General features: G+C 39.7%; 1 protein-coding gene across 7 annotated transcripts in view; it reads left to right on the plus strand.

Moving 5' to 3' along the window:
• bach2 (BTB domain and CNC homolog 2) overlaps nt 1-13,228 on the plus strand; it is a 252,056-nt gene that overhangs the window by 170,994 nt on the left and 67,834 nt on the right. For all 7 annotated transcript variants that reach the window (XM_062980740.1, XM_062980732.1, XM_062980714.1 and 4 more), the window contains one exon: nt 11,212-11,466. In XM_062980740.1, coding sequence (XP_062836810.1) covers nt 11,224-11,466 — 243 coding nt within the window. In that variant the 5' untranslated portion in view covers nt 11,212-11,223. The remainder of the gene's footprint in view (nt 1-11,211; nt 11,467-13,228) is intronic.

Below are 13,228 nucleotides of genomic sequence, written 5' to 3' on the forward strand. Positions count from 1 at the left end.
TACTCTTTCTGACATGGCACATCATCCAGCTTTTTCTGAATACTTTGATAGCAAAATAGCAGTGGCAGCCAAAGGCAGCTGCCACCCGAGGTGATATTTCTGCTTTCCCTTCTCCATCAAATTACCCTCAACTTATTCATGGGTCATATAAAAATCCATAATTTTGGTCCCCTAATCTGCCCTTGACATATACATGAGGTCAACTTCTACATTAGTATATAGGGTAGATACATTTCTGGTGTGAAATCTGTTTCAAAAAACTGTCAGTCATAGAATTCCATATGTGTGACTCTATCTTATCGTAAGACATATGATTTTCTTCCTCCCCTTCCCCAGTCATTTTGGAATGTCCACACATATTTGGGATGACCATGCTGAGACTAAATTGTGTTTTCCATATTCCATGGAAGCTATGAACCTGTCCAAAGTAGTAGCCAGCCACTGGGCATGTGCTTAATCTATTATTGCCTTTGATTTCATTTTGGATGGGAAAACAAGAGATCTGGTGTAGTGAATCAATGGTGGTTGATAGCTTCAATTTAGTGAGATTATTAATCCCTTCTAGTTTCAAATCCAAACTTTAAAAGTGCCATCCTAGTTACCAAAGTTGTGTTGAAGATTGGGATTAATATTGTGGATATCTATAAAGTTCACACTAAAACCTATAGTGTGTTCATCCTAATAATGGAAGCAACTGTCTATTGCCTGTGGAACGTACATCAATTCCATTCTCATGAAAAATTTTATACCTTCTGTAATTCAATTTCAGCTGAGCTTGTAGGATCAAAATTCTGTTGACTGTTTGATTAGCAAAGACTGAACGTCTTCCATTCCCCCCGTGTCTCCTATTTCCCCTGAGTTTAGCTGTAGTCCCCACAGTTCCTGAGGAAAAAATGGATTTATTCAGCAACAAGATACTGTTATGAACGATACCTGATGTAATCCAAAGTAAAAATGACCTATTGGTTTTGAAAAATAAATCCCTCATTGGAGAGGAAAATTGCTAAGAAAACGTGGATATGTGCAGGTGTGCTTGCGAACACCATCCAAATCTCTCTATCATGCACTCATTTACTTGCCCTGGAACTATCTATATAAATAATGCCTGTGTGTTTAGATTTACACTAAATTTGAAAGTGTTTCTGAGATGTCTGACCCACAAAATAGCATATGTGGTGTAAATAAAGTCAACTTTTGGAAGGTTCATGCCAGGGCACCTCACTGATTTCCTTAATTGGGTTTACATCAAATGTTGATAGATTTACACCAAATTTGAAGGACATAATTGGGCAAGTCCACCATACAATACCATGTGCCAGACACAGATTATAGTTTGGCATGATTATTTGATAGTATAACCCAATAATCTCCTCACAAATGGCTGGACAGAGTAGTACCAAATTTGGAGCATATGTTTGGAGTGGTATGGCAATAGGCTATATGACGTATGCAGAATCTACATTGGGGGAGCCATGATTCAGAAATTAAAGCTTGATCTGTGCCATGGACCCCTTCAATATTCCCTTAATGTCTTGTAACAGTACTTGACACCTAGATAAGCCTGGATGAAGACAGGTGGTCATGATCTGTGCATCCAATAATGGGGATTCCACTTGTTTTGGGTGGGATGGCACTCATCATAAAGTATCACACTCCTGCTTAGAAGGTATTACTGGGCTCTGTTCAAAGCCGCAGTTATGCTCTTTATGGAGAATCATATTGACCTTCTGCAACACATACTGTGTTGTATATTTTCTTTACATCATCTTGGATTCTTTATAAAGTGAGTGTTGCTTTAAGAAAAGCAACATCAAACTTACAGGTGAGTGAGGAGTCCAAGGTGGAAATGAGGAGGCAATCTAATATCTTATCATCTGTGTGTAATTACGAACCTCTGCCTGATTAATTTGCAAGAAATAGCTCTGGAATGGCACACATGCAAATATCTGCTTCCCTAGTGAGGTACTACTTTGGCTAGACTTTTCTCATGAGAATATGACTAAAGTGACTTGTCCAGAACCTTGGCGGAAACCATAAATCCAATGAAGCACTGAAAAATAGTTCAATCCATTCAATCCAAACGCTTTTAGTTTGGTTTTCCTTTACCTGACTGTGACATGGGGTGCATCCACACTGTAGCATTAATGTGGGTTGAGCAATGGCAGTTAAACTGGTGTTAGTGTTATGAGGAATTGTAGTTTTACAGGGTTTTAACCTTCTATGCAAAAGAGTGTTGGTGCATTACCAGACTATACATCCCAGGATTCCATAGCATTGACCCGCTAAAATAGTGTCAAAATGAAATCTACTTTAGTTTTTGCACATCCATCTTTAACCCAAGCAGCAACAAATCTCCTTTTACTCTTTTTTCATTCTTTGAAGTGAGGCTAATAATAATAATAATAATAATAATAATAATAATAATAATAATAATAATAATAATAATAATACCCTGCTTTATCTAGCCAAAGGGGACTCAAAGTGGCTTGGCACAAAAGCATTAGTATCCAATTTAAAATATACAAATATACAAACACTAAAACAAAATTAAACACAAACAGCATTAACATTTTTTGTTAAAAACCATCAAAACATATTCAAACTTAAAAACCATAGTATCCCCTGGATAGATCTTAAACACTTTCATCTTTAAATACTTGTTTGAATAAAAAGGTTTTAGCCTCCCAATGGAAGGACACCAGGGAGGGGGCCGCTCTGGCTTCCCTGGACAGGGAGTTCCCAAGTCAAGGGGCAGCCATCGAAAAGGCCTGCTCTCTCATTCCCACCAACCGTGTTTGAGATGGAGGTGGGACCAAGAGAAGGGCCGCTCTTGAAGATCTCAGGGCCTGGACAGGTTTGTACAAGGTAATGCTGTCAACCAAAAAACCTGGACCTGAATTGTCTAGCTCTTTAAAGATCATAACCAGCACTTTGAATTGTACCTGGTATCAGACTGGCCGCCAGTGGAGCTGCTGCAACATGTGAGTTGTCCGCTTCTCAAGGAACAGATGCAGTTGGTGCACAAGTTTTAATTGTGCAAAGGCCCTCCCAGCCACTGCTGACACCTGAGCCTCCAGGTTCAATGCTGAGTCCAGGAAGACCCCCAAACTGTAGACATGTGTCTTCAATGGGAATATGACCCCATCTAGCACAGGCTGAATGGTCTCTGCATGGATATTGAAGTCTCCCATCACTATTAGCCATCAAGACTCCCATCACTATTAGCCACCAAGACACCAAGACAACGCCAACCCCGAGACCACCATGGCTAGCTCAGGAAGGGAGACTGTTGAGCAGCAGGATGGGCAGTACACCAACAGAATCCCTATTCTATCCCAGTGCCCCACCTTTAGGTAAATACACTCAAATGTTGTTGACTATGGGCTGGGGAACCTGGTCAGGGTGGTGGAATCATGATAGACCACTGCAATTCCACCTCTTCATCCCCCAGGCCTTGCTTGATGCTGCACAGAAAATCCTGGTGGGCAGAGCTGGGAGAGATTAACCCCCCCAGTCTCATCCAGCCAGGTCTCTGTGATGCAGACCAGGTAAGCATGCTCACCCAGAATCAAGTCCTGGATGGCAGTTGTTTTCCCATTTACTGACCTGGCATTCAACAGCAGCATTTTCAACCTAGGGGGACTGTCACCCTGGTTATCCAGGTTATTCGATAAAGGAGACAATTCCAGGGCAGTAAGTACTCTATTTCACTCCCCCTTTTGTTGGTGCTGAACCTGTTTCCCCCTTCCGCATCTCTTCCTGCCCTGTATGATTCCAGTGGCTGCCCCATGAATCTGGGGACTCCCTCCCTCCTTAGAAAAACACATCTTTTCTGTATGGGACAGGCCACCAGATGATAAATAAAATCTTATTTAAAATTAGCCAGGCAGATGTTAACTCGAGGACTGCCAAGCAGAGGGACAGGCAGCAGTAGCAAAACCTGCTCTTCTTCTCCAAACAGAAGGTATGGGCTCTCTCAGCCCTGGTAGACTCCAACAGCTGTGGTAGATGGCACTGGCAGGCAGAGTCAATTGAGTCTTCTGTTGCTTTTCTGCTGCTCTCTTCAGCTCCCTTTGTTCTAGTCCCTCCTGAGTTCAGCTCCAAAACCAATGAACTTCCTGTATCTTGCCGCTCAAAATCTGTAACTTCCTTTTATTCCAGGGACTTACTACTCTCTTTAATGTGGGATTCAGTCTGGATAGATTTTGTGTATCAATAGCCCAGACTTGGGTGTCACTGTGCCTTCATCAGGCCTATTTGTGTAATCCTTTCTTACCACTTTCGCTGCTCTGCCTTTTTTCAGAGCTCAGCCTCTGCTTGCAAGACTTTGCTTGTCAGGATCTATTGTTTGCATCACTTGGCTGACTTCATTGCAACTTGACCTCTGATTTGCTTGACCTTTTCTTTCAGAACCTGATCCCAGATTGTTTGACTGTGTTTCAGGAACCTCACCTCTACTTGACCCAAATTTGTTTACTAGTTCTTTAACTGGCACTAGCAGTTTGTGACATTGCATTCTTGGATCCTGTGCCTAGCATAGCACATGTCCCTGCTTTCCACAGGCCCCCTTTTCCTGATCATCTTTCTTTCTTTCCTTCCTTCCTTCCTTTTCTTGGTTGCTTTTCCCTTCGTTCTTTACTGCCCCCATAGTCACCACAGCTACAAAATGATAAATCCTGGTAAGGATGGAAATAAAAATGCTTCCCATCATGAATGATTCCAGGGGAAATTCTGAAATTTACCTGGAACTCTATTTGTATTTTTTGTTTTGTTTTGTTTGTAGATTAGCTAGTTAAAGAACACTATGTAGCACAATTTTTGTCCCTGAGTTGTTAACGTAATTTCTTAATTGTTTCTATCATTAAAAACATGAAAAAAGTTTTAATAAACTGCAAAAACTTTTCTTTTTGCGGGACATCCTACTGCACATTTTGTTACAGTTTTTCAATGACTATCTCGTAGAGTCTCAACAAATTCAACATTGTTTGTGGCAGCCACAAAAATGAAGTTTTTGCGGTATAACTACTATCAAAGTAAGTAAAGCATAAATAAGTGGCACTTTCATATAAGGGAACATAGTTCTCATCATTGTGGACAACTCAAAATATAACGAATATTCACATGTTCCTAATTTAGCTGAAACAAAAGATCAGAAAGGAACATTTGCTTCATTTACATATTCATTCCAAGAACGTGTTTCCTGACCTTCTTTATAAAATAAATCCAAGATGGCTTACCATCAAAAATATGATCTCATCTTCATTAGGAAATTATAGGAAGAATCTTGAGTGGTATGACAATACAGACAAAGAAGAAACTAAATCTCCATAGTTGATGAGACTCAATACCAAAAACTTCTGAAAAGACAGAAGAGAACAAGTTAAGCCTTAGGTGGACCTTGCAGTTTCAGTGCCACTGCTGTAGGGGGATTAGTCAACACTTGTCAACATTAGTTGACAGACAGTGCACCTTCAATGTAGAATACATGCAGTTTGGCAACTCCCATGGCTTAATGCTTTGGATTTCTGGGATTTGTGGTTTGGTGAGGCACCAACACTCTTTGGCAGAGAATACTATACAGTATATGTTGTTGAAGGCTTTCATGGCCGGGATCACGGGGTTGTTGTATGTTTTCCGGGCTGTATGGCCATGTTCAAGAAGTATTCTCTCCTGACATTTCGCCCACATCTATGACAGGCATCCTCAGAGGTTGTGAGGATGCCTGCCATAGATGTGGGCGAAATGTCAGGAGAGAATACTTCTAGAACATGGCCATACAGCCCGGAAAACATACAACAACCCTATACAGTATATGTTGTAGCATTGAGCCTTGACAGTTAAAGTGTTATTAAATGCCATTAATTCTACAGGTAATTCTACCTTTACATTTACTTAGATGCACCCAGTACTACCCAGAAGAAGAGTTTGCATCTTAATATTGTATTATCATGAAATAAAATAGATTATTAGCCATGCTGGAACATCTTTGGCAACTATACCAATTGGTCCCTTATGTATAAAACTGGGCAACCAAGAAAAAAAAATGTAGGGATATCTGAACACCTATAAGTATCTATGTGGAGCCCCCAGTGGTGCAATGAGTTAAACCGCTGAGCTACTGAACTTGCTGATCGAAAGGTCAACAGTTTGAATCCAGGGAGTGGAGTGAGCTCCCGCTGTTAGCCCCAGCTTCTGCCAACCTGGCAGTTTGAAAACATGCAATGTGAGTAGATCAATAGGAACCATTCTGGCGGGAAGGTAACAGCATTCCATGCAGTCATGCCAGCCACATAACCTTGGAGGTGTTGACGGACAACACCGGCTCTTCGTCTTAGAAATGGTGATGAGCCCCAACCCCCAGAGTTGGACACAAGTAGACTTAATGTCAGGGGAAAACATTTACCTTTACCTAAGGATCTATGTATCATCCAGAAGCAACTCACTGAGTTCATCCAGGTATCATAATAAGATAGAATTATAAAAAATATTCTCACTTGAGTTAGCATACCTGCTTAGCTTGTGCTGAAAGGAGAAGTGGGAAAGGTATGAATCTCACAGTCATAGTTTTGTTTAGCATTATTGCTTCTCCAGTTTTCCCTCTAGCAAATCAGAATCATAAGCCACTACTTGGTTTTGGCTTACAACTCAACCTCATTGTGTTGATGGACAATCCAGATTTCTCAGCGTTTTTGCTGTTGATATTGTTAGGTGCCTTCAAGTCAGCTGTAACTTAGGACAACTCTATCCTGGAGTTTTATTTATTAAGGGGAGAGTAATTAATGACCTGCCCAAGGCGCCACAGTGGGTTTCTGCGGTTGAGCAAGAATTTGAACCCTGGTTGTCCATAAACCTAGTCCAACATTCAGTTCATTACACCACAACGTATTTCTGCTGTTCTTGCCTCATACTAAACCAGTTGGCTTATTGAAACAAGTATTTGCATACTTGGAATCATTTTGCCATTCTCAGAAGTGATTTTGGGTTTGCTTCGTTGATACAGACATCTACAAGCTTAAGACTTAGTTTTCCCAAAGCCTTTATTGCGCCAGCCATTAAAGATGGCAACTACATAAGTTTGAAGGGAAAGCAATCATTATTTTGCTGACGAAAATAAATTCTGTGTTTGTTTTTAGCTAAACTAAGGCCACCAACATTTCTTGTAACTGAAAACCCGCCATGTATTAAAAATTTCTTGAGGGAAAGCTATCATCCATGTTGGTGACGTAGCCTACTGTATTTTCATTTTGTCTCTTGAATTATTACACTCGAGAGATCGTTATTATTACCTGGCAAGAGAACAAACAGGAATGGGGCTGGGAGGGAGCTCAAATGCTTCTTCTTGAATATTGTGCTTTAAGTGTGTCAGAAAGGATTTGAGCATCTTGACTGCATTTCCTATGTTTTCAGGTAAACCTGTGTGTGCTCAAACCACTTCTTTCACATCAACATGTTATATATTTAGCCTTGGAGATGAGCAAATCAGAATAACCTTGTATACCTTTTTTTAAATACCCTTTTAAATCTTAAAAATATTTTGTTCCCCTTGGAATACCCAAAGTCTCACACAACCTGGCTTTTCCTTTTATCAGTAATGATTAATTTATACACCTTTTGTAAAGCAGGCCGGATAGCTCTAGTAAGAACTCTGCACACTGAAAATGTGGCATGAGTGTTCATTTTGCCAGAGGCTTTGTTTACTTCCTGCATCAGAGTCAAGCATCTTGGGCTTGTTTCAGATGCTCTTCAACCTTGGTACCACTTTCTTTTATGTCTCATTACATCCCTTTTTGTATTTACTGTTCAGTAAGCGCTTACCTGCTTTTCTCCCTCCTTCTACTGTGGTTTTCAAGCTGCCGCTTCTGTCTCCCATTGATTTCAATGAAAAGGGGAGCTATGTACTTGAATCTGCCATGTTAAAATCAGCAACAATTAGCTTGTTAAGTTTTGAAGTCATTGTTTCGTTATTTGAATTACCCCTAGTCTTATAGATAGCTCACTTTTTGTCTGTGGCTGGTGGGTGCAGTTGTACTGATGCATTACACATTTGTTAGTGGGCATAAAAGCAAGACCCCACAGTCCTCCTTAGCCCACTGTTGTATTTCCAATTATCCCTGGTGCTCCAAGAGATATTAATGCATCCGAAGATGACATGGCAAATTATGGCTGCTCCCTAACCTTTTTAAAATTGCTAACACTGTTGTAATCTATAATTACAGAAATCAGCGTGAGAACTGTTGTACTGTATAATTATCTTTTCCTGATACGTTATTGCTGAATTAATTATTAATCTAGATCAGTCTTGTATCATACTTGCAACAGCTAAAGAATCATAATGTACAAATTACATTTCACGATTTCTATCTTTATGCTCATGTTTTTGGATGTTGTAATTACTAATCAATTTGGAGTTTTAAAAAATTTAAAAACCTAAATAAATGTTGGCTTCACAGTTATGTTTATTTTAGCAGAAAGTGGGGTGTTTTTTTCAATTTAAAAAAGTGGTTTACTCGCTACCTCACTAAGCTCTTAATGAATTTTAACACAGTCCAATAATCCTGTCTCCTGCACAACAAACAGGAACTTCAGAGGAAAACATCCCACTGGGAAATGATGTTTGAGTAGCGCATGGAGAATTAGCTAGGGTATATGCTGATAAATACTTGTATTATTGGTGTTACGACTAGTATTCTTGTTACCATAGTTATGCAGATATTTTGACCCAGTTTATATCTTACATTAAGATTTCTAGCAGAACTTCAGACTTGAAAGATTTACCTCCTAAAACTATCATGATCATAATTCCCTTTGTAAATATTTTAATTAAGTTGCTCTGCATGAATATTGTAGAACATCCAGAACTGTTCTATATTTAAGATTATTTGGGGAGGGGATTTTTCAAATACTTGCAGACATCTTGGAGAAGGGACCCATGTCTAAACACAAAATGCATTTAAGTTTTGTATATACACACACACATACACATATACACACAGAGATATCGCCTAAAGGTAATTTTATACAAAATAGTTTTAGTAATTTTGTGCACGAAACGAAGTGTACGTGGATCCAGTAGGAAGCAAAGGTGTCACTATCTCAGCCACTCATGTGGGCAATTTTGGAGTATTTCAAATAAGGTATACCCAACCTGTAGTGACTTTTGTTATTATAAAATAGTTCTTCACATTGTTGTCACTGTTGTTGCTTAGAAATAAAAATGTCCCATGGAAAAATTTAGAATGAACAATTAGCTACCCCATATCAGTGGTTTATCGACCAACCTGGCCCCTTCCCAAGATGCCTCTCAGGCCCAAAGAACTCAGGAAAAATAACTGCTCCTTGATGGCACTTCAGAACCTCTCAGAATGGTCTGAACTATAGAGATATGCTACATCTACATTTCAGACAGGAGAGATACTTGATTGTAAGTGTACTTAGAACCCTTAGAACCCATCATATGGGCCACTTGTTCCCCAACCAGAATCTCCCAGTTGTTCTGGACTACAACCGTCCTCAGCCAATGCCTGTATGACCATTGGTTAGCGATAACGGGAGTTCAAGATGAGGACAGGCTCATTTAGAGTTACAGTTCATTTCAGTGGGCTCCATAGCAGAAGGAGAGGAGACAGCATGGCAGTTCCATCAAGACCAGCTGTTGCTGGCTTTCTTCAAGTATTACTGAACCAGCTGCCATTATGTCAATCTACATTAACTGTTTCCACCATAGTTAGTCACAATTGGAATTATGAGTTTAAAGAATTGATGTCTGCCCTTTTCTCTGTCTTTCCCTTTCTTGTCTATTGTGACTTTTGGACTATGTACCTAAGGATGAGGACTTGCTACTGATATCTGTTAGCTACTCAGGGAGTCCTTTCAGCCAAATAACAGGGTAAAAATGCTTTAAATAAATAAGAACATGAGATAACAGAGTTTGGACACATTATTTTAGGGACTATGACTCCCACAACCCTCCAACCTGCATAGGAATTCTAGGTGGTGAACAGCAGGAGCTATAATCAAAAAGTAACTTTCCTGGGTTCTGTGAGAGCAATAGTATCTCATCTGTGACTTCTCACAGTGTTTTTTTCTGAAGACTAGTGTGAAATGGGGGGGGGATGACGTGGGGGGTAGAGGAACAGTTGCTGTGGCAACTAAATTTATGAATCCTTAGCTGTGCCCAGTCTCTCAGACGAAATCTCCTTTATAGGTATGGGGAGAGGGAATATGCTCTTTCATTCTTTGAAATGAGGGCATTCATTTAATCTCTTTTGCCTTTCATTAGTGGTATAGAATGATGTCACCTTTTATTTATGTTCTTCTTACAACAGCATCCTTTCTGGCAAGCTCTCCTTATCTTGCCAATTTACTAATCACTTTTATCGCCCTTTCTGCATTGTATATTTTACATCTGTATGTGATTTTGTATGGCATGAAAGCATGAACAAATCTGAACAGTGTATTTGAAGAATAACCTGTCATTTATCTTAGATATGTCACTTGTCCCAAATGTAGATGATTTGCTGTCATTTATCTCCCATATACAGCTTGACCGGCATTCAAACCATTGCACCATGCTTGCTCTTCTTATACTGTTTAGATGTTAATTTTCTAAACACACAAACCCTTAACTCACAGATCCGCTGCCCCAGTCTTGTTACATTGATAAATGTTGTGTGTGCTATAATACAAATTTCAAAAGTAGATTTCCATGGGTTGTTGTGTCAAACTGCTTACTCTAAATAGTATGCATAAACTCTACTTTGGTGCCGCAATTCTAAAAGGCACAGACTATGAGTTAAATAGCCTGCTTCTGTGAAAAATGTATTCTCAGATGTTTTTATTGGATCTCCTTTTCACTCACCCCAACCTTCCAAGCAGTTTCATATTTATTAAAACAGTGTTGATTGATGGCCTTCAGCATTTTTTTTAAAGAACATGTGCCACATCTCTCATTCAATATTGTATGGAAAGAGCCAACTAAGTGGCTAGAGTAAAAGCTTATAGTGCTTATAGAGGAAGAGAAAGATAGAGAGATTTCTTGAGCTCTTTGTTCCAGCTAAGAATTAAAGTGCTGATCAGCAGTTTTTGCAGAGAGCTGGCTAAACCATGCAGGACACAGAAATCATGATGTAATCTTCCTTTCTTTGCTAGCTGCATGATAACTTTGCTCCAGTCCTTACATCTCTCCCTTATTGTTTGTTGTTTCTATTTTAGGGTGTGAACGGAATGTCTGTGGATGAGAAGACTGAATCCCCCATGTATGTGTATGAGTCAACAGTCCATTGTACCAATATCCTCCTGTGCCTCAATGACCAACGGAAGCAGGATATTCTCTGTGATGTGACTTTGATTGTGGAGGGGAAAGAGTACCGAGCCCACCGGGCTGTGCTGGCCGCGTGCAGTGAATACTTCTTGCAGGTGTTGGTGGGGCAGACGGAAAATGACCTGGTCGTCAGCCTGCCAGAGGAGGTACAGTATGTCATCATCCTTCTGACACATTCATAGAAAACCTTCTAAGATGACAGCAAAGAGACAGACTCAAGGGCAGCTCAAGGTTCCTAAAAAGATAAATCCTAAAGATCTTTAAAAAGATAAATCTTAAAAGTCCCACACATGCCGTGACTCTGAGAGTGAGCATTATTTCTGAGAGAGAAGGTAGGATATTATATGTCATCAAACTTTCCATGGTTTGCAGGGTGATGTGAAGAAGAGCAAAGGAACTTGCCAAGCTGGGTCAAGGAGGTGTCAAGTAGGAAGAAAGGGGAAAAGAAGGGGAAAGTTCAAAGAACTCTGTGAACATAATCACTCATCCAGTACTTTTTTAAAAAAGAGAGAGAAGTATAAGTTCTGCATACTACAAGCACAATTTCAGTAAACAAAGGTTGGAAAACATATCTACCAGAATCCTAACAGCCAGCATGGGCAGCTCTGAGATATGCCACCCAAAAAATGTCCTTTTCTAAGCTCTGACCTTGAACAAAAACAAAACTTTGTGCATGTGGTATCATATCAAAGGCACTTGATTCTGCTTCCCTGGATTTATTTTTGTTTTTGCTTTTTAAGGGGAATATTTTTTACCCCATCACTTACATTGTTTGGAACAGAAAAGTACCCCACTCCCAAACATGAATAATTCTTAGGAAATCTTTCCCCCTTGTAGTATGTTTGTTTTGTGTTGTTTTTTCTTTGCAGAAAAAACACCTCAGAAATGGTAACCAGGTGAGACATAGCAGAACACTATGCAAATGGCAATGTCATAGAAATACTGTTTTATAGAATTATAGCTGTATAAATCTAGTAATAAAATACACCAAGAGTTAGTTTTAGTCCCTACAAAGCTGGACACGTCAATAGGCTACTAAGGATAGAGTTTGGAAGGTGTTTTGAATACTTTCAATTATTCTCCTGAATCCTGTCTGATTACAGAGAGAAGAACCATGCTTCAAATAAAGTAACAAAGAGAACAAGGTACTCAGCAGGCCTTCTCCTAAATTCAGAGCATTCTTCTTTATCAAGAAAAGTAGTCTTGAAGCCGAGAATTTGTGGTTCAAGATAGAGTTATTGGGGTTCTTTTGGTTACAGGTAGTTACACTTTACTTAAAAAAAATTGAAATAAAATGTTTGCAAATTTCTCTGGTTGAAAATAAGCACTAAGTCTAGTACTGGATAGTTTTAAATGTCGCAGAGCAGATTCACTGCAGCATCTTCCACTCATCACTTGTTAACCTGCAAATGTGGAGTACCAGCTGTATTTTGTAATTTGAGAATAGTGGCACTAGATTCTTTCAGGGCAGAGGGGGGATAAACACAGATCTGCAAAATTTCCATTCAGAAGAGTTAACTAGTGCTGGAAGATCCTGAGCTTGGGATCTTTTACTCCCAGGATCTCTTCAACCAGCATGACCACTATCCAAAACACAGAAATGTTTACAAGTTCTGGGACTATCTCGCATTGTACAAGAATCCATCTGCATGTTTGAAATTGTAAGGTGAGAAATTTCCCTTATTTAAAAGGAGCTGCCAGAAGGCTCCAAAATGAAGAGCTATTTGGCAGTACTGGCAGTGGTTGGGGCTTGGAGCATATGTGTGTTATTTGGCCTCTTTCATTTCCTCACGTTTCCTGCCTTCTGCTACCTGTCTCTTCCAGCCCTCTAGGAACATGGCCCTTACAAAAACCTGTTACGTCTTTTCAAACTTAAAATATTCTAATTGGAGTAGAGTGTGCCAGTGA

The sequence above is a fragment of the Anolis carolinensis genome, chromosome 1, assembly GCF_035594765.1.
Source record: "Anolis carolinensis isolate JA03-04 chromosome 1, rAnoCar3.1.pri, whole genome shotgun sequence".
Taxonomy (NCBI): domain Eukaryota; kingdom Metazoa; phylum Chordata; class Lepidosauria; order Squamata; family Dactyloidae; genus Anolis; species Anolis carolinensis.